The sequence below is a fragment of the Trametes versicolor genome (assembly GCF_000271585.1).
Source record: "Trametes versicolor FP-101664 SS1 unplaced genomic scaffold TRAVEscaffold_4, whole genome shotgun sequence".
Taxonomy (NCBI): Eukaryota; Fungi; Basidiomycota; class Agaricomycetes; order Polyporales; family Polyporaceae; genus Trametes; species Trametes versicolor.
The window spans coordinates 3,212,225-3,232,670 of record NW_007360324.1 but is presented as its reverse complement, the minus strand read 5'-3'; the positions used below and the strand labels follow the sequence as shown (position 1 = coordinate 3,232,670).

The 20,446-nt window shown below is 57.4% G+C and overlaps 5 protein-coding genes across 5 annotated transcripts; 3 read left to right on the top strand and 2 right to left on the bottom strand.

Moving 5' to 3' along the window:
* Positions 1–425: 425 nt before the first annotated feature.
* Positions 426–1,979, top strand: TRAVEDRAFT_19566 (uncharacterized protein; the record flags this gene model as incomplete). The annotated part of the gene is made up of 3 exons (XM_008037853.1): positions 426–598; positions 651–910; positions 970–1,979. The coding sequence occupies 3 exons, from the start codon at positions 426–428 to the stop codon at positions 1,977–1,979; spliced, it is 1,443 nt and encodes a 480-aa protein (XP_008036044.1).
* Positions 1,980–4,668: 2,689 nt separating this feature from the next.
* TRAVEDRAFT_119250 (cytochrome P450) lies at positions 4,669–7,077 on the top strand (the record flags this gene model as incomplete). The annotated part of the gene is made up of 14 exons (XM_008038944.1): positions 4,669–4,790; positions 4,848–4,953; positions 5,008–5,099; positions 5,161–5,204; positions 5,276–5,373; positions 5,437–5,615; positions 5,684–5,934; positions 5,988–6,054; positions 6,117–6,311; positions 6,367–6,396; positions 6,449–6,682; positions 6,733–6,765; positions 6,824–6,852; positions 6,914–7,077. The coding sequence occupies 14 exons, from the start codon at positions 4,669–4,671 to the stop codon at positions 7,075–7,077; spliced, it is 1,644 nt and encodes a 547-aa protein (XP_008037135.1).
* A 531-nt stretch (positions 7,078–7,608) lies between these two features.
* Positions 7,609–8,723, bottom strand: TRAVEDRAFT_166217 (uncharacterized protein; the record flags this gene model as incomplete). Its single annotated transcript, XM_008038943.1, has 2 exons — positions 8,386–8,723; positions 7,609–8,329 (listed from the first exon to the last, which is right to left on the bottom strand). Exons 1-2 carry the CDS (start codon positions 8,670–8,672, stop codon positions 7,609–7,611), a joined length of 1,008 nt encoding a protein of 335 aa, XP_008037134.1. The 5' UTR covers positions 8,673–8,723.
* A 178-nt stretch (positions 8,724–8,901) lies between these two features.
* TRAVEDRAFT_146826 (kinase-like protein) lies at positions 8,902–12,376 on the bottom strand (the record flags this gene model as incomplete). Its single annotated transcript, XM_008038942.1, has 6 exons — positions 8,902–9,628; positions 9,730–9,895; positions 10,044–10,162; positions 10,224–10,916; positions 10,973–11,361; positions 12,225–12,376. The coding sequence occupies 6 exons, from the start codon at positions 12,374–12,376 to the stop codon at positions 9,138–9,140; spliced, it is 2,010 nt and encodes a 669-aa protein (XP_008037133.1). The 3' UTR covers positions 8,902–9,137.
* A 3,881-nt stretch (positions 12,377–16,257) lies between these two features.
* TRAVEDRAFT_86691 (uncharacterized protein) lies at positions 16,258–16,836 on the top strand (the record flags this gene model as incomplete). The annotated part of the gene is made up of 1 exon (XM_008038941.1): positions 16,258–16,836. A coding segment is annotated over one exon (579 nt), but the record flags the coding sequence as incomplete, so codon positions are not given.
* Positions 16,837–20,446: the final 3,610 nt, after the last annotated feature.

The following is a 20,446-nucleotide window of genomic DNA, read 5'->3' as shown; positions in this document are numbered from 1 at the left end:
CAATCTGAGACCCGAACTCGTGACACTCGGCTCCCGTCTATGCTTCGCTCTCCCTTTTTGGCAGGCTCTGACAGAGTCATTCAACACCGTTATGGCGCACCTGGGAATATGCGTACTCTCGAGTCAGGCGCTACTCATTTTAGCCCACGAAAAAGACGACAGTAAGTGACGTGTAGAACTCTAGACCCTCCATGCGTTGTAAACGAGTGTTCGCTGTCTGTCAGATGATCACCCAGTCTTGCCATCGCGGCGCTGGATACAGGTTTGTGCCCCCGTTAACATTGGATATGGGCTTATTGGTTGTGCAATTTGACGTAACCCATGCCAGAGAGAGCCGAGGTTCGACTCCACCAACTCGTTAAAAAGGGCCACAGTGTCCCATCGATGCCCCAGTTCTCAGGACTCCGAAGCTCCTGCGCATCGACATGGCTGAAACCCCCGCTCCCGCTCCCACTCCCACCTCCATCTCTGCCACTCCTATTCCTGACTCTGCTCGCCATCTCCATGCTATCCTCACCGACAATGTACCACACTGCAGTGGGACCCTCGCGCCGCAGCCTCGAGACTTCATCCTGTATTACGGGAAAGACCAGCCCGGGTGAGTCCGTCGATTCCATGATCCCCCCTGCATTCTGACGAAGCCCTCGTAGTCGGGTGGATCTTTCTAGTGCGACCATCACCGAGCTGGACCAGCTCGAGAGTGCATGCAAACCCGCAACGTTCGGCGTGAACCAAGAGGACGTCCTCGACGAGTCCTATCGCAAAGCTGGCAAGCTCGATGTCGACTCCTTCTCGCTCGGGTTCAATCCCGACACCGCTGGTCTGGTCGAGGTTCTTCGCTCCGGGCTGTTCTCCGGTTCGGGAGAGAACAGGGAGATACAGGCGGAGCTGTACAAGCTTAACGTCTACGGTGCGTTTATCATCGCCATGAATACCTTGACGAGCTTCTTGCTCACTATATGCACACAGGAAAGGGCTCGTTCTTCAAGTCGCACAAGGACACCCCGCGCGCTGAACACATGTTTGGCTCTCTCGTCGTTGTCTTCCCAACTCCCCACGAGGGCGGTGCACTCGTCATGCGACACAACGAGCACGAGTGGACCTTCGACTCCGGCAAGATGCTCCTTGATCCCGGTGTCCCCCCTAGTGTCGCGTTCGTCGCCTTCTTCAGCGACGTTGACCACGAGGTGACACCCGTCGTGTCCGGACACCGCGTCACCATCACCTACAACCTCTACTTCCGACCTGCACCAGAGCCCCAGGCGAGCGTCCCCACCACCACTGCGCTGCGCCTCCACCAGCCCAGTGCAGCGAACTCATGTGCGATCTCCGACGCGCTCAACGCGCTCCTTGTTGACCCTACATTCCTCCCGAACGGCGGGACGCTCGGGTTCGGGCTCCGCCACGAGTACCCGCTCCCGAAGACGTGGATGTGGGGCGACCCAAACCCTCTCCTTGCCCTGGAAGGCTGGATGAAGGGCGGCGATGCTGCACTACTGAATGCACTACGCTCCCACGGACTGTGCCCCGTCCTGCGCATCTTGTATGAGGATAAGGACGGGTACCAGGATTACATCCTCCCGACGTTGCTCGACCACATCCCAGTCGTCGACTGGGCCGCGGAGGAACAGGTCGACTACTTGATGCTGCACGAGTTCCACGCGACGCGGATGTACCGTGTCGACCTCTTCGCGAAGCCGGCACAGGACCCGCCTGCGACTGGTCGCCAGGCGCGCCAGCGCAGATACGTCACGCAGGCCGACGAGGAGCGTTATCGGCCTCGCAAGAGCGCGACGGTGCATATGCTGACGGACGTGACGAGCATCAATAGCATCAAGTCTGCCTTCATCGCGTACGGCAACGAAGCGGGCCTCAATTTGGTCTACATGAGAATATGCCTCATCGTGGACGTCGGGCCTGCGGGAACGCGCGATCAGGTGGATGTGAAAAGATGGGCGGCGACGAAGCAAAACTCGTAGTCGTATACGGATTTGAACTTGTACTGAATGTCGTCGAGCAAAGCCTGTGATAAACTAGCCCAATGTCCGTCTTGGTGTATGCCACTGGAGTTACATGTATCTTCTCCCGTGTGTATTCAAAATATCTCATACATGTATGTCGCCTGCTCTTTGCACGATCACGGGAAAAAACTGATCTACATTTGCATGAATCTCTGACGGCTTTCGAATCATCTCGTTGCTGAACCACAAGGTCCCGAGCACTCCAGTCTTGCACGCCGTGATCGTGGAAAGACCTTTCATCGCACTTCCGCGACACTGGAGTGCTGCTTTACGAACCTACATATGCCAGTGCGCGCGTTGATGCGCAGCACCAGGTCGGCGAGGGAACAGCTATGCGAAGCACCCGTTATCGAGTGTTGTGCCGGATATGGGCTTCATGCCGAAGAGGAGCGTGAATATAGCGCGACGGGGAGCATGGTTCTCTCGTCGACGAGATGGACAACGTTGACTGCCCGGATCGCGTCGCGGCTCGGGATAACTTCGAGCAAGTCACTGCGCAGAAACTGTTCAGGGTCGTTCGCGGCGACGAGCTGGAAGCTTGTCTGCCTGAGGAGCGTAGGAGCATGTCGGCACGCAAGACTTCAATGTCGTACTTGTAGGCGAGCTCGAGCAGCGACGCGACGAAGGGGAAGGGCAGTCGCTCTCCAGCGTGTCGGATCAGACTGAGATCGTGCTTACCTGATACCGTTGTACACCGCGCGTAAAAGGTGCGCGATATCTATCATCTATTGGAGTGCGGGAGAAATGGACCATCGGGTTGCCGTCCATGAGTCGTGTCCTTGTCATTCGAGGTTTCAAGATACGAAGCAGAGTGGTGCGCGGGGATGCCACGGTGAACGCGAAAGCCTTCCGCTACGAGCACTATATTTCCGTCGTAGTACCGCGATAGCGTGGACGCATCTTCGGCAATTGCCTGTTGTGCAAGACGTCTCGAGATAGAAATTGGACTCATACGGGGGGCTTTACTACGTGCGTCCGTGAATTGACTTGTTGCTAGCCGCAGTTTTTAGATCTGTTCCACAAGTTACACCGCGACGGGATTGATTAGGTTGACACGTACAGGGGTGAGAATGAGGACAGTATTGCAACTGACTTTCCAAGAAAGCAAGAATATTCCTCCCGACGACCGTTTACGAAGGAGCCTGAGCGCAGTACGTGTCACCGTGCCGTGGCCGGTTTGTACGCGACTCCGGCGAACAAAGGGTCCGAAAAACGCGCGAGAAAAGACCGGGATGAGAACGACAAAACAGTAATGTCTGCATGAGCAATGCGCTGAAGGCTTCCGCGACCTCGCGGAAGCTTTAGGTTCTCGCTTCCATAGGCGATCTTCGCCCGAGGCGTCTTGAGACCTAGACCGCCGCCGCACGATAACCAGTCAGAAAACGGCACCGACGCAGCCGGAAGAACTGACTCACCAAGCTGCAATGTATGCGCCGGAAGGATGTCGACAAAATGGAAGGTTTCGCGCGCCTGACTGGTACCGCTTCTCCTGCGCGGTGAGATAGTCGTCGAAGCCGACATGCACGGATGATACGTGGAGGCGCAGGTTCCATGTGCCGTCGTTGGCATAAATGCGGGGTCATGGAAGCTGACGCGGGCTAAGAACTGCTTTGGGATTACGATGCCGTGAGGCCCGTCGGCCGAGCGGTTCGGAGAGTCTGCGGAGTAGCCCACAGATGAGAAAGAGTCATAACTGGACCGGTGTTAGCACATACGACAATAAAGAAGCATAAGAGGTAACGTACAAGACGACAAAATGTCAGAGTGACTGGGTCGAACGCCAACTGCCATTCAAGTTGCTCATCTGGAGAGCAGTGTCGCCGACCATTCTGGAGTAACTGCTGTGTGTTCACGCACGCCTGTTGAGGTGCTTGATCGGAATGTTAGAGACATCATACTCTGACACGAGCCTCCCCTTAGGCTAGGAGGTAAGGAAGGTAAGAGATGTGGAAAGGAGTTTTTAGTCATAGCAGTAGACAGAAACGCGAGGGGCAGCACCGCGGCCGCTACGACAGCGGGCGCTAGACGTTCACAGCCACATCGTGAACCGCGACGGATCGCCGGCGCCTCGCGCCTCCTTGTTCTCAAACTCGCCTGCCTCTGACCGATGCGCCAGCTCTGTTTACTTTCTGCACGCGCTCAAACTCGTCGGACAATCAAATCTCGGACGATGACTGGTGTTTAACATGTCTCTTAACATTGCATACGCGGGTCGCTGGCAACCGCCGACTCCTCAGTGTCGCGAGCCTGAGGCTCTTCCGGTGGCAGGTTAACAGCTGTTCCTTCGAGACTTGCAGGACAACGAGCACTTTCTGTGAATCTCTCAGCGCTTCCAGCTCGCCAAGCGACGTATACGTATCAGGCCAACCGTGGCTTCAAGGCGTAGCTAATTCCGCCTGGTTCGTTCTCACCCATATCTTCGAATTGACGCTTAGGGAGTGAATTGACGTCCCCACGAGTTGTAAACCTCCCGCATGACCCGAGTCTCGCGGACGTTTGTCTGGGCCAATTAGCGATACCGCCTTCTATTCCACCACGGGCGGCAGCATAATGATTCCAGCCCGCCCCATATAAAGTGCCAGCCTGCAGTGGCACTTCAGCTCCACGTCACCACCGCCCCACTACGCCGTCTCCAAGTCCAGCAGCCATGTTGGCATTATTGGCACAAGCTACTGTCATATGCAGTCTCTGCTGGATCTTTTGGAAGTTCTTCAGACAAGTCGTCGTGAAGTCCCCCTTGGACAATATTCCTGGTCCTCCGCGCGAGTCGTTCCTCTACGGCAAGTCCGATCGAAACATATGGAATGGACGCTCCTATGCTGACAGGTTTCCAGGGAATCTACGGCAGATACTCGATCGCCATGCTTGGCCTGTGTATGAGCATCTTACTGAGGCATACCCCGGGATCGCGAAGCTAGCGGGTCCGCTCGGGGTGCGTCTCCAAGTCCACGCTGATATCATGCGAAGCTTACTACTCCGCTCGCAGACACGCATGTTGTACGTTTTCGATCCTGTTGCGATGCACAACATCATCGTCAAGGACCAATATGTCTTCGAAGAGGCCGCGTGGTTCATCAAGTAGGTGGCACGAAGTCGCTCCCGTGGGTGCCCACAATTCTGAGTCTGTCGGTCGTTTCAGGTCGAACAAGCTCAATTTTGGCCCTGGCCTGCTTGCGACGCTTGGTGCGTCCTGATCCACCTCGTAGTCTCACCGTGACCACACTGACCAAGATACCGCTCTGAATCATGCTCAGGGGATCACCACCGGAAGCAACGCAAGCTCCTGAACCCCGTCTTCTCGATCGCCCATATGCGGCGTATGATTCCTATCTTCAACGAGGTTACGCATAGGGTGCGTCAGCTTGCGTACTAACGAGCCGCGCGGGCTCTTACCGTGTTCCCGACGCCCCTACAGCTCCAGAAAGCCATCGAATGCCGCGTCATCGGAAGAGACGGACCGGTCGAGCTCGACATGCTCAACTGGATGGGCCGTACTGCACTGGAGCTCATCGGCCAGTCCGGCCTCGGGTACTCGTTCGACCCCCTCGTTGCGGACTCTTCTGATGAGTTCTTGACGGCGATCAAAGCGTTCCAGTAAGTCTCTCTCATGTCTTGCACCTTTTTAGTATTCGATTGTATTTGTGCTGATACACGTTAACTAGACCTACGATCATGCAGCTTAGCGTGCTCCGCCGTATCGTGCCGTACCTGCCCGAGTTTGGGCCTCCGTGGTTCCGCCGTAAGCTGGTCGAGCTTATTCCGAACAAGAATGTACAGAAGCTACGTCACATTGTGGACACGATGCACGAGCGCGCGGTGGGGATTTACCAGGAGAAGAAGAGGATGCTCGAGCAAGGCGATGAGGCGCTGAAGGACAAGGTCGGAGAAGGGAAGGATTTGATGAGTATTTTGCGTACGCCCCCAGACTGTCATTTGCACGTGCGATGGACGCTGACTGGACGTCAGTGCGAGCCAATATGGCCGCGTCCGACGACGATAAGCTGCCTGAGGAGGAGCTCATTGGACAAGTAGCGTGAGCATTGTTCTTTCCGTATGGTTTCCTCTGTTCTGATGCAATGCCGATCGACACTCTAGGACCTTCATCTTCGCCGCCATGGATACGACTTCAAATGCGCTCTCTATCACGCTATCCCTCCTCGCCGAGCACCCCGACGTCCAGGAGAAGCTGCGGAAGGAAATAATCGAGGCGTCGAATGGTGAGGACCTCGGCTACGACACGCTTGTCTCGCTGCCCTACCTGGACGCCGTCTGTCGTGAAACCTTGCGTTTGTGAGCCCTAACTGCCTCCTTCTTCTGCGACAAGTATCTGACTCTACCATCCTAGGCACTCCCCTGTCACGACCGTCTTCCGCGAGTGCGTTTCTTCTTCGTTTCGTGCGCTATGTTGTGGTACTCAACCCCAATAGGACCCGGAGCGATGCTGTCCTCCCGCTGTCCGAGCCCATCACCGGCATAGATGGCTCGAAGATCAACGAGATCCACGTCCCGAAGGACACAACGGTCGTCGTCGGGGTCCTGTCATCGAATCGTAACAAGGCCATCTGGGGCGAGGACGCGCTCGAGTGGAAGCCTGAGCGCTGGCTTGACCAGCTTCCGGAGAGCGTTACGGAAGCCAAGATCCCTGGAATATATTCGAACCTGTACGTGCCGCGTCTTCGCATAAGATCAACCACTGACGTTTCGCATGCAGGATGACGTTCCTCGGCGGAGGTCGCGCGTGCATGTAAGTCCTGCACGCACCACTACGCGCGCGTTACCCAGCTTTAACTCTGAATTCTTAGCGGATTCAAGTTCTCGCAGCTCGAGATGAGTGAGTAGTCCATCTCTACGCTGCCTATACATTCCGCTCACGCATATGTCGATTCACCCAGAGGTCGTCCTGTGCCAGCTTCTCACAAAGTTCACGTTTGCGCCCTCGGCCAAGCCGGTCGTGTGGAACCTGTCCGGGGTGCGCTTCCCGACGGTTGCAGAGGCCACGAAGCCGTCGATGCCCATGATGGTGGGGCTATACAAGGAGCCCGCCGTCGCCGCCTGAGCTACGACCGTCAACGGGTCCGCCGGGTGTCATCTCAATTGCTTTCAACCCCAACATAGCTTCTCGCTGCACCAAGATCACGGCAGCGGTGTAAATAAACGAGCTTCTATGATTTTGTCTGTCCTCATGCATGTACTCGTAAGGTTCGGTGTTTGTCTCCGTGTCAATATCAGAAGTAGTCGTCATCTCAGTGGTTATTCAAGTCGTCCCACGAGTCTTCATATTCCCAGTCCGAGTCGTCCGCCGATCCATCGTCCTCGAAGCAGTTCTCCGAGTTTTCCCTTGAGTCGTGACTATCCTCTGAGTCGTCGCTATCCGCATTGCTGTCTGGCATGATCTCGACCTCGTCCGAATAGTCCTTCGATTTTAGATAACTGACGCGCTGTGTATACGGTGTCTCATCAGTTGTCCACCGAACCCTGTCGCTCGCCAGAGTTGAAACACGTTGGATATCTCTGAAAACGAGGCCTGTTCGCACATAAGTACGCTGTCTAGCTCGCGCGACAACTGAGAACAGCACGAGGCCCTAGTCTATGCAGCCGCAGCATCCCATTCCGGAACATCGAGACCAAGATCTCCAGGAAGGTGCGCCCACGCGCTCCGTCGAAACTCCGCGCTGACCGCCACCAACGGCGCGCTGCATTGCGCACACAGGAAGTTCCCCGGCGGGCTCGTCATCGGCGCCTGGTCGACGTTCGCGAGGACGTGGCACGGCAAGCTCGGCTGCTGGTAGTGCGTCATGCGCGCCATCTGCTGCAGCACGGCCGCGCAGAGCGTCGGCTGGCGGCACACGCTCGCGGGCGCGGTGTTGAACGCGCGGATGCGGCGCATGACGAGGTTTGTGCGCGCGTCGATGCAGAGCGCTAGGTCGGTGGGGGAGAGCGTTGCGACGCGCCCGTTTTCGAGTGTTGTGCCAGATACGAGTCTTGCGCCGGGGAGGAGCGTGCAGAGATAGAGCGCGACGGGGAGCATGGTTCTCTCATCGACGAGCCGGACGAGGTTGACTGCCCGGATCGCGTCGCGACTCGGGATGATCTCGAGCAGGCCGCTGCGCAGAAGCTGCTCTGGGTCGTTCGCAGCGACGGGCTGGAAGCTGGTCTGCGCGAGGAACGCGGAATACTTGTGACAGAAACAGGAGCGCAGACGCAGCAGCATGTCGGCGCGTAAAGCCTCAATGTCGTACTTGTGGGAAAGCTCGAGCAACGACGCGACGAAGGGGAAGGGCAGCCGCTCTCCCCCGTGCCGGATCAAACTGGTTGGAATAGCGCACGTCAGAACTCGTTGCAACATTTATGAGATCGTGCTTACCTGATACCGTTGTATAACGCGCGTAGAAGATGCGCGACATCGATTGGAGTGTCGGAGACATGGACCACTGGGGTGCCATCCATCATGTCCTTGTCATCAGAGGGTTGAGGTAAAGAGAACAGGTCGCGAAAGAAAGCAGAGTGGTGCACGAGCACGCCACGGTGAACGCGAAATCCGACCCCCCCTTCCGCTACGAGCACTATATTTCCATCGTCAAACCAGTACTCGGGGGAGCGCGTCAGCTCTGCAGTACCATCTTCAGCCCCCTTGCATGAGTTCATAGCCATCGTGTGCAAGCAGAAAGGTAGCTGAAGAGACGATGGAGGGTCAGACGGAAGAGACACGCCCCAGGTTCGTGCGCTGCGGCAACGCTGCGTCAATGCCTAATCAATGCCGTAACCTCCCCGGGCCGGCTACGCTGTAGGCGTCAGTCCTGCTCGGGAAAGGTAATGATAACCACTCACCTACACCTACACGCCCAAGCCCCCGCCTGCGCCTACACAGCGAGACTAGTGAGATCGGTCGTATAGGATAGCAAAGGAAACTCAGGGATACAGAAAGTGAACGGGCATCAGCTAACTACTCGCGCAACGGAGAAAATTCTACAACACGTTCCCAACCACTGGATACAGGTGCTCCGTCCCGCGTCGCCGTCGTCTTTATACACCAAATGGACGCCCCAAGTCGCTTCTCCTAACTCTTGCATGGCACCGCAGCCGCCGCCACAGCCGCAGCAATAGGGACAGTGTCTGTCATGGCCGCGCGCCCTTGCCGTGCGGGGGCACGCCCTGCAGCGTCGGCACCCCGCCCTCGCTGCCCTTGTGCGCGTGCTTCCCGCCGGGGACGGGCGCAGAGATCGTCGGCACCGCAACGGCGCCGTCCGCGTCCGCGTCGAGCCCGACGACGACGTCGTCCACGGGCTTCATCGCGTCTGCGTCCGAGCCCTCGACCGCGAGCTTCACCGCGCTCTCCTTGCCCGCAGTCTCCGCGTCCTGCCGTTTCCGCCGCGCCTCCTCGTCCTCCGCGCGCCGGATGATGTCGATCTCGCCCTGGACGGCGACGCCGTCGAGCCACGCGTGGTGCGTGAGCTCGGACGCCTTCGCGCGCTTGTCGGGGTGCAGGCGCAGCATCGGGTTCAGGAAGGACGCAATCATGTCTGCTTCTTCCTTCGGGAGCAGGTACTTGTCGTGGAGGACGCAGTCGAGCGGCCAGAACCGCAGCTTCTGGATATGTCGCAATTCGCCTGTAGGATGGCGTATGCCGCGGGAAGGTGAGCACGAGCAAGAAGGAAAGGAAGACGCGACATTAGCGAGGAGTGCAAGCGTAGACTGATGCGGTACGCACCTCTCCGGTTGAAGAAGTCGGAGCTGTACTTGCCCGCGAACGCGAGGCTCTTCGGGAATTCGCCCATGAGCTCGATGATCTGCGCGATGTGGTCGTCGTCCTTGCTGTACCGCGAGCCCGACGCCGGGTCGAAGAGGTAGTCGCCGCCCGTGATGAGCTCGAAGATCTAACGCGGTGACGCCGGGGGAATAATGATCAGCCACACGAGCACGATTGCGCGACCAGGGGCGGGGTGCGCGTGCGCGCGTGCGGGGTACGCGACACAGGCACACGCCGCCACCGCCCGGTGTCCACAGGATCAAACGAGCACCCACAATGCATGCCACGCTCCAGATGTCTGCGCTCGGACCCCACTTCGCGCCGAGGATCACCTCCGGACAGCGGTATTGCCGCGTCTGGATGTCGTCGGTAAAATGATGTTCCACCCAGGTCGCTGCAAACGTGCGTGCATTGAGATCGTGCGTCCCGTGTGTACGTACGAGTGGGTCACGCACCGTTGCCCAAGTCCGCGATCTTGACAGTGATCTTCTCCGGGCCGTCGTACACTGGGTGCAGTCCGTCCACAGACATCGCGCTTGTTGACAAACCCGCGCCGCCAGCGTTCATTGGGTCGTCGTATGGTGGAGGGGCCGCGGAGGCAGACGTGCTAGACGACGCCGCAGGCTGTGGTCCGGTAGCCGCCGCCGCCTGCTGCGACAGTAGTGAAGGGCCCATCGACCTTCCACCGCCCTTGCCTTCTGGTCGCGCCTTCTCGCCGAATGGCGACGACTCTAGCGTGACGTTGGATATGCGCTCCGCCGCCTGTTCTGTCGAGTCTGCACGCTTCTCTTTGCCTCCATTCCCGTCGCTCGCGCCGGTGCCGTCGTCGCTGCCTGACTTCACCTTGCTCGCACTGCCTACGGAACCCGGCCCGCTGGGAGCTCCGTCGATCTTGCTCATACCGAACGCCCACCGGTCAAGGTGCGAGGTTGAGCCGAAAGAAGACGATGGTGACGGCAGTGGTTGCGAGCCCGTGATAAACACAGACTCTGAGCGCGGTGTCTGGTTGCCGCCGCGCCCGCGAGAAGGCGGGACGCCGACCAGCCGTGTTGGTGGTGGCGTTTGCGAAGCAGATTGCGCGGCGAGTTCCGCTTGAATGACCGCCTCGACGTCGTCGATGCTGATCAGGACGTTCTCGGGCTTCAGGTCTGAGCACGCCCGTTAGACGGCTGTGAGCGCCCACGCCAGAGCGAGGGCGACTCACCAGTGTGGATGACGCCACAACAGCGGTGCATATAGTCAAGTCCGAGCAGAATCTGCTTTGCGATCTGCTTCACAAGGTGCATTGGCACGCCCTTGTTCTGGTGCCGCTTGATGAGGCCGAGCAAGTTCTCGCCCAGGACCTCGAAGACCATGCAGACGTGCGTGCCATTAGGGCCCTTGTGCCGGAAATGGTCCAGGAAGGAGATGACGTGGGAGCGCCCGGGATGTGTGGCGGATGGGGAGGGGGAGGGGTTTGGATTATCGGTCGTGGGCTGTAGTGGTGGCGTGGAGGATGTGATTAGGCGTTGCAGGAGCTTGATCTCGTCTAACGCAGTTTCTGTGTACCGAGGGGCAGACTTGACAATCTTCAGGGCTACATGGCGGTTCATCCTGGGCGGATATTTCTGTCAGCATGTCTCACGAGGAGCGGAAAATGGGCGCAAGTGGAGTATGGAATGCGCTCGCTGTCGGACGAGGTATACAACGGAAGGTTCCGCTGATTCTCCGTTCGGAGCTATCCCCTGGGTCTGCGCGGTGAGCCTTGAAGGCGAAAATGGGAGTTACGAGAATCGGGATATCAGCGGACCGCGCCGCCGGCTTTGCAACCGTTCAGATGACAACGCCGAGCGGCCAAATCAAGAACAAGCGGACTAAGCACTGTGCTCGTGAGGCTGTGGAGGGCTAAGATACTCCTCGCGCGCCTGGAGGTGAGGGGTGTAGCACGGGGAAGCGTGAGATGCGCCTCGCACGCTACATGCAGACCAAGAGACCACGCAAGTTGCGCGGAGACTTGGCCAGCGCGTAGCCCTACTTTCCACCGGGTCTGAGGGGCGCGATGGGATCGATCGAGGGCGTTTCGCGAGTGGCGGGTGCGAAGCGCGGAGTATCCAGTCGGATAGCATGAGATGTCCGAAGCGGCCGATTTCTGGCACGGCGAGTTTGTGCGCAGGAAGTTGCAGGCGCGTCCTGACGCCGCGTGGACGCTACCAGACGACGTAATCGTGCTTGAGGAATTTCCGCGCGAGGACGATGCAGCCGATCGCGCTGGCCGGGGAAGCAGCGGCCAAGGGAGCGGTCAAGCTCCGTGCAAACGCGCGGAGAGCTCCCACGAGCACAGCGAACGGCTGCGATGCGGTGTCGCGCGACAAATGGGGCGCGCGCGAGGGCGTCTTGTGCGCGCAGGGGGGTAGGGAGACGCATGGGCGAAGAAAGAGGGGGGTGCGGGGGAAAGGCGAGGGGGAGAGAGCGCTCACTTTGTATCGTTTGCGAGCCAGACGGTGGAGAAGTGGCCCCAGCCGAGCTTCCTGACGACGACATAGCGGCCGTCGGAGAAGGAGTCGCCGATGTGTACGGGGTGGTACCCGCCCTTGACATAGTCCTCCCAGTCCTCCTCGTCCTCGGTCATGACAGAATGAGAGTGAGAAGAGTCGTAGGAGCCCGCGTGTGACATATTTCAGGCAATAGCTATCTCGACAACCTGCAACGGTGGTGATCCAGAGATAAGCACACCTCCAGAGATAAGGTCGCTTACGGCTTCCTGCCCAGTCTCTGTCTCTCCTGCGTTCGGTCCGTGTGCGTGCGGGTCAGTGCGGCGGCGTGTGGCGAGCTCGGCGTCGTCGTCGGCGTGGGCAGGGGCGGGCAGACGGGCGAGCAGAGCGCGAGTGAGGGGCAAGGGGACGGAGGCGGCGCGAGACGCGCGCGCGACGGTGAGCTACACATGTCCCAAAAAGGCAGGAGGGCGTGGATTGAGTCCGCGCTGATTGGCTCGCCCCGCATCCAGCCGCCACCTCGCCCGGCTATCCTCTCATTTAATTTTCGCTTGCCAAGATTGTGCTCTCGCTGTGGCGCCCCCCTCGAAGCCCCTTTCTCGTCGTTCACCACGTCCCTCGTCGTCCTCCAGCCGCCGGCTGCGCTGCCCCTCTGCCTCGGACTCGGATCTTGTGCCGCGGACATCTTCTACGTGACCGGCTACACAACGTTATCGGACGATCGATCGCGCAGAACCTAAGAACGTCTCCGCCAAACATCTTCTGGCAACTTGTTGTACTCGCTCCTCTGTGCAAGTCGCCGCCCTCCAGTACAATAGCAGGGCGAAGACGTGCACGTTCTCTGTGTCGTGGTGCGCGTACTCATTACGCAAGTCGGCACTTTCTCAAGATCCCGCCCGGCATGGAAGCATCACACGACCGCATGCTTTTCCTACTCCGGGCCTCCTCGTGAGCGACATTGTCTGCGGGCCCCCACTTCTCAGCACTCTCACCTCGAGCCCGAGCGGAGATGATCGAGCCAAGACATCATAAGCCCGTCTTCCCCGTCTTCGACGACGCAGCACACGACCAGCCCCGCCAAACCTGCGCCGCCGCGCCGTGCGTGTGTACGTACCCTCCGTCCACCTCTGCCCCTCCTATGTTGCGCCCACGAACTGGACTTGGCATGTCTCTGTGGCGTTAATACAGCCACACGGCCGCCGACGAGTTCGCATTGTCCGTGTGACGAAGGTCTCGTACGGCAAATGTCTGTCTCCCACGTCCACATTCCCCCGGCGCAGCGCTCTCCCGACACACGTTCCTTCATCTTTCAGAGCGCGCAACCTTCTATATCGCAAAGTACCGCAATTTTTTGGGCGCGCCGCGCTCATATGTAGACGGCACGCCCAACACGGGCAATCAGCATTCCGCGAAGTTGTGGGTGCACGCACGAAGCGGCCGTCGAACAGCGTGCTCCACGGGGTAATGTATGTACATGCTCATACATAGAGTTCGCTCTAAAGCTTGCTTATTGCACGCGCAGGGGCACGCGGCCTTGCAAACCACCCGGTTTCCAGTCCAGCCCGTTCCAGAGGTATCGTTCCAGCCCCGCGTCCAGTTGCTTCGCTGAGTGGGAAGTTTTAAGGATGACAAGAGGCGTATGCGCCGCGAGGTGATGCTTCAGCGATGGCCGTGGTTGTCGTTCCTCTCAGGCAGGTGTGCTGCTCACTACGGTAAGCCTCTAATCTTCGTTGTACCCGCAAACTCTGGCATCTCCGCGAACGGTGCTTTAGCCTGTTGACGATCACAGGGCCGCGATAGCTTCATTTGCCTGCGTTCCCGCTCTCGACCAAGACTTCCCAGCACCTCGGGAGGCCAAGGGCCCTTGCGTACAACCGGCGATGATCCTATATATCAGGACGAGGTCGGTAAATTTATAGGATTCGCGTAACCCAGGAAGTTACGCAAGTCCTAGCAATATGCCCACCTTTGTCCCTACTGATTCGCTACGTAACGTTACTCGCGCGAAATGTCCTCAGGCTGGCCCAGTGCATGTCCCGCTCGTCAACTGCCGGTTCCAAAACTACGCCCCCCTCGCATGGCATCACTGCACAATCAGCCGCATCCGCCTCGATGCTCTCTACACGACGTCGTAAGTAACTCTTCCCTTGTCACCGAGTCCGCTCTCTCTCACTCAGCGTTCTGTAGGAGGCTCGCAGGCCTGTGATAACATTCCTAATCGGGTTCAGGTACGAGGCTCTTGCCAAGCATCGACAAACATGATCGTGGCGTTCTCGCTCCGCCGCCGGACCGCCGGGTATACGGTACGGGCCTGAGTCGCTACGGACGATACGTCGATAGGCCGCGCGAACGCTTGAAGGTCGTTCCACGATCGCGGCGTGCGATTGCTCGGCGGGAGGCTCGAGGCTCGAGCTTGTGATTCAGCAACTAAAACCGAGAGTGTGTGTCTATTCATCGACTGAAACTTCTGTTGATGGCTCTTGCAGACTCGCAGTGACATACATGAGCGTAAGCTTCAAGTTCAAACACTCCACTGGCCCGGGGGTCATACGGGCCCTCTCACAACAGCATTTAGACAAAGCGAGTCCGTTCACGACTTTGTGCGCGGCTTTTTCACCGCCCACCTTTTCACGTCGACTTCGTCGCGCGTTCCCGCATGCCCAACGTCCGCAATCAAGCAAACACTCGTCGCCGTACGCGATGAAGGCAGACTTTATCTGGTGGACGTTGGACACGTCCCGGTCCGTGTCGAGCGATCACCGTGTGTGAAAATGTGCAAGACGGGCGAAGACGGTACCTCCGAGCTCGAGCCCTTCCTCCTACGTCAAGTACATCACGGCCAGCAACGCATCAAGTGCGCGTACACAGGCCACTCACTGCTAAAATCGGTGTGGTCGTGCCAATAATCACAAACTCGAGGCTCTCTAGCTGGGGGATACGCAGGATGAGCCCATTCCGCAGGAGCCCAAGGTCTAGCCCGTCAATCTGAAGAGACCGAGGTGCGTGAGGGGTGTGGGAAGCTGTATGCAGTACGTCGCCGCGATCATTTTGCGCTTCCAGGATGTGATGTTATGGTAGGTATACTCCGAGTGATCTAGGCCCCGAGACGCATCGGACGAAGACCGCCTTTAAAATCTGGAATCCGATGCTGAGCGAAAATGCACAAATCCTTCTGTGGCGCTGTGTGTCCACACACAGCTGTTTCCTGTTTACGTCCCGAGACTTTCTCACGCGCGCTCTGTTGGAACCTTTGTCGGGAGGAGTTGCGCATGAGGCGGCGACGCGTACTGGGTTCTTCGTGGAGTCAGCCAGCTTCACTCTCTTTCCCATGCATGACAATGCAGTGCGTCCCGTTGTCATTCTAGACATGTAACTCGTGAAACAGATGGAAGAGCTGGCGCTTGCGACAAGTTAGCTATTTCGCGGACGTACGAAGCGAAGCCTCCGTGGGTATCTAATTCATCTTGAGACACCTTTTATGAAAGGCAATCACCGAAAGATGTATTCACGCTGTCGCAGTACGACTCAGCGCTACTGTGTATTTGCTTCATTGTTGGGTATACATCCATCCATCCTCTCAGCGCTTCCGATTCGTCACAGCTTCATCCCGTACCAAGCTGGTGGAGGCTATTGTCAGGTTAGAAGCTCAGTCCATGAGCTACTGGAGTATGATACGCTAATCATTGTCCCGGGAATCGACAGTGCTGTAGAATGCCACGCTTCCTGGACACAACTACAGGCGAATTCCGCTGGATCGCGGATCCATCGAAAGTTGTATATGCAATCTTGTCGCATACCTGGAGGTCGCAGGATGAAGGCGGAGAGCAGACGTACGATCAAGTCAGAAAGATCTGGAAACGCATGCGGAAATACCGCGTTTCGTCGGGTGAGCTCGTCCAGTGTCACCTAGTTATGACTCGTTCGACCTATTGATCTTGTTGCTTTTATTTCAGGCGAAACTCCAGACAGTACCACGATAATCGAAGAGTCGATCCTCTCCCATCCCGACCTTTCGGAAAAAATCAAAGCCATCTGCAAAGTCGCGCGCGACGCCGGCTACAAGCTCGTCTGGATCGATTCCGCGTGCATCGACAAGTCGAGCAGTGCCGAGCTTGCGGAAGCGATCAACTCCATGTTCGAGCTCTATCGCCTCGCAGACGTCTGTTATGTCTACCTTGTCGATGTGCCGGACAGCAAAGAAGACCCTGAGCACCACACATCTATGTTTCAGCACAGTCGATGGCACGGTCGCGGATGGACGCTACAGGAGCTCCTCGCACCCAAAGAGGTCGTGTTCTTGACCGCTTCGTGGACCTTTCTGGGCACAAAATGCAGTCTGGTACACGCTTTGACTTTAGCTACCAATATCGACAGCAATATACTCCTCGGCAGAGCTCCTCTCTCCAGCGCCAGCGTTGCACGAGGGATGTCATGGGCAGCATCTCGGGAGACCACACGCATCGAGGATGAGGCGTACTCGCTACTTGGCATCTTCGGTGTCCATATGTCGCCGATATATGGCGAAGGCCGCAACGCGTTCCTCCGCCTCCAGGAGGAGATCATCAAGACCATCCCTGATCAGTCTATCTTTGCCTGGGGCACCCACTGCGTACTGTCATCCATCGACGCGGCGGAAACGTACTCCAACTTTCTGAACCATAACACTCCTACCGGCCTTCTTGCGTCCTCCCCACGACAGTTTTCTTCGGCTGAACGTGTTCAACCGATCTCGTCCTCGGAATTTCTGTCGCTAGTTTCGGGCGACATAGGTTCCAGATCCATGTCTCCCAGCATCGAGGTGCCCTCGCTCCACTCCGTCATAACTCCCGAAGGTGTTCGCCTCAAGGCCTTGACTATCGATCTGACGGAGCTACCACAGATTGCCGCAGCAATTATTGCCAATATCGAGAACAGCCCTGAAAATCGTTTGTCAGCGGAAAGTTATGAGCACTGTCTATCACTCGGGCGAAGCTTATCCCTTTTTGTACTGCGGTGCACCGACCAGTACTCTCCCGGAAGCCTCGTCACACTCGCGCTCTTCCATCCCCTTTCTGGCGAGTACGACCAAAGGGGATCGTCCATCGCCACACACGTGAAGTGCACGCGTTTTTGTCCGGGAAACTCCCTATGCCGTGTCGTTTGCCTGGAGCATGAGGTGCTGGATACCCTCAGGCGCAAATATCTCTCTCCGGCGCCCGTCGAATTGTCCCTCCTCCGTCACTCTGCTTGCAATCTCGACGAGGAATTCGATACAGGGCGCCATGCGTTGATGAACCTCTGGCCTTCCTTCGGCTATCTCGGCTCGTCCACCGACTTCACGTCCATCAGCCTCGCCCCATCTTGCGAAGAGAAGCTGAGTATACTGGGATTCAGCGTCTCTCCGCTGCAGTGCCAGCGATCGGCCTCCGGAATGGAGATCGTCGCACGGACCACACTTTGCTCTTCTACCGCCCACAAGTGGAAACTGGCCACGACACAGATCCAGGTTACCCTCACGCTCACATACCTCGGCAGCAGTCTCGTCTGGCCTCACCGATTATCGCTCCCGCAGCAGCGAGAGCCACGGCGGAGCACCAGCATCCATTTCTCCATCTCCAGGGTCCGCGTCATACACCGTGACCTTCTACCTTCGGGACAAGACAGCGAGTATGACGACCTGTCATTTTGCAGAACCTGCAATAGTCGAGGTTGCCAAATCATGGAGTGTCTCACGGAGCATGGCCGCCATACCAACCAGACCTCATTTGTCTCCGAGCTCATCCCGTTGCCTGAGCGGGTAGTGGCGAAAGCCGACCTCTTACTACCCCTCTCCCTGGAGTCAGCAGAAGGTGTTCGTTCCAAGGATCGGTACTGTAGAATTTTACGGCTTGCAGTAGAATGCCCCGTGGAATACTGCTCCGAGCGCGCTGAGAACTGGCACAGAATCATGATCCGTGACCTGTGGCTCGCGATCGACCTATCCGGCCCTGTCTTGAACCCGGAATGGTCGAAGCCGCCCAGCTCGAACATTCCTCCACGGCCCTAGCTACAGTATGATGGCCGTTCGTGACCAAAGACTGATCATACACAGGATTCAGCATACATACCTTCTCACTTCCCCTACCCCAGGCTTGGCATGTGCAGTTTACCCTTTCCCGACTTCGCCTTCATAATTACTTTGATACACTGTCCAATCTATGCGATAATGTCCCCTCCCGAACAGCCAAGATCCGTGATAGCAATAGACTGCCGGCAGACAGAAGCGCGACGCAGTGCGCCTATGCTTCACACGTCGTATGAGATATACCATCGCTGACGAGCAGCATACAAGTACATGCACATGGACGATACGACAGTGTAAGCGACACAGAGAGAGCCGTATCGAGACCACACAGCGACAGGACAGCCTCCAGAGCCATCGCACGTAGAAGCACCGGAATGGTTTGTATTCGTAGATCACCCTAGGGATGAACTGTGTTGCACGCTGAGCGGAGACGTAGCTGAAAGACTCTAGGACAACAGAGACCGAGATAGCATGCGAGGAGGGTCCGGACATAAGCGCAGATGCAAAAATATCCATTGGCTTCTGCGAGTCCTCATGTGCCCTGCGAGATGTCAATACGTACTCAAAGCGTGATCCAAAGCAATCACTCACCGAGGATGAACAGATTGACTGTTCGGCTTTGTGGACGCGCATAGCGCGACCCTGTTAGATCGAGAGTGTTTATTCGCTGACGTCTTGCGGTTCCCTTGCATAGAGCGCAGGTCTAAAAATGGTACAGATTTTCGCGCGCAGCGAGAGGAGCCGGCGTGCGTATCAGCTATAGTGACGGTTTTCATGTCGCGCGCGATGCGGACACTCTTCCTAGACATATTGGTGCATGATGCGCTCGGGTTCAAGTTGTCGGATTGGCGACCACAATCGCTCGGGGCTTGGTGAACGCGTACTACGTCGGTGCGACGGGCAGGACGGTGACTATATGCAGGGCGGGATATCCGCCTACGTCCAAGACCGTGTGCCCTGCGCTTTGCAAACAGACTGCGAGCATGAGAACTTACTGTGAAGAGGCGGTGTGCGTACCGTCGATGGCGTATGCAGAGATGGACACTCGGAAGCGAGCGTAGACCACAGCTGAGACCCACGGCCAGTGGAAGACCTGCATATAATTAGCTATCTGCAGTCAGACATCATCCGAAGGCTCACTCACCGCCATCGAGAGTTGGTAGAGTCTGCTTGCGCGTTCAATACAAAGGAGCCTCGCGCCGCAGCCGGACTTGACTCACTTGGAAAACCATGGATCTTCGTTCCCATCACAAAACGGGTACGTAGTTTGCACTCTGTCGCCACTATCCGCGGCAACGAGTCCGCCGTGAGCAGCTTGGGTGTGGTTATTGCGAATAGCCATCTAGATCGGTGAGCGAGTACTCATTCCATGCCTTTCGAACAGCAGTCGGTACGCGGGGGCTGAGCCACGCTGAGGTTGTCCTCAAATAAGAATCCATCTCTCTCCAGAAAAGTTACACCGTCTGAGAGTTCTCACCTTGTCCTGTGAATAACGACATCTGCCACTAGGAACACCGGCCGTCGCGAGCAAGGGGGTTAGAAGACGCGAATGAGTGTAGATGATCCGGTGGTGTATTTCATGTAGCAGAGGAGAGTTTTGAGTGTATGAGAAGATCTTTCAGGGCTCGAAAGCTCGGAGGACGAGGGTAAGACGGAAAAGCCTAATATTGTGGGCGCCTCGGGAGCACCCTGCTGGCGCTTATTCACCATCTGCGGGCGGCCCGGAATCGGAACGTCTAGCCTTTTCGCCTTCACCTTTACTCCGATCGTCATGCACCTCAGCCAATTCGTCGCTTTCGATGCCAGTCGCTCGAGGAGGAAGCTGGAGCATAGGCCTCTAAAAATCCCTTCGTGAACCCTTAGCCTCGCGGATGGCTTGCGCTGCCAGAGAGTCACCCATGATCGGCGATGTAGATTGTAGGTTGTATGTGTACATACCCGCACGCTCATGCTGACACGGTCGGTGAAACGCGTCGTGGAAGGTCGCGGCATATTCTGACATATGCTATCTCCGCAGGTTGTGGGTACGTGTTCCCTCGGCACCACTAGGTGAATGCCATGGAGAAGTCCAGATTGGTAAGACCTCCCATGACGTCCCGACGAACATGCTCTACCGATGTATATATAATCTCTTCTCTCCCCGCTTCTCTCTCACTACACACTC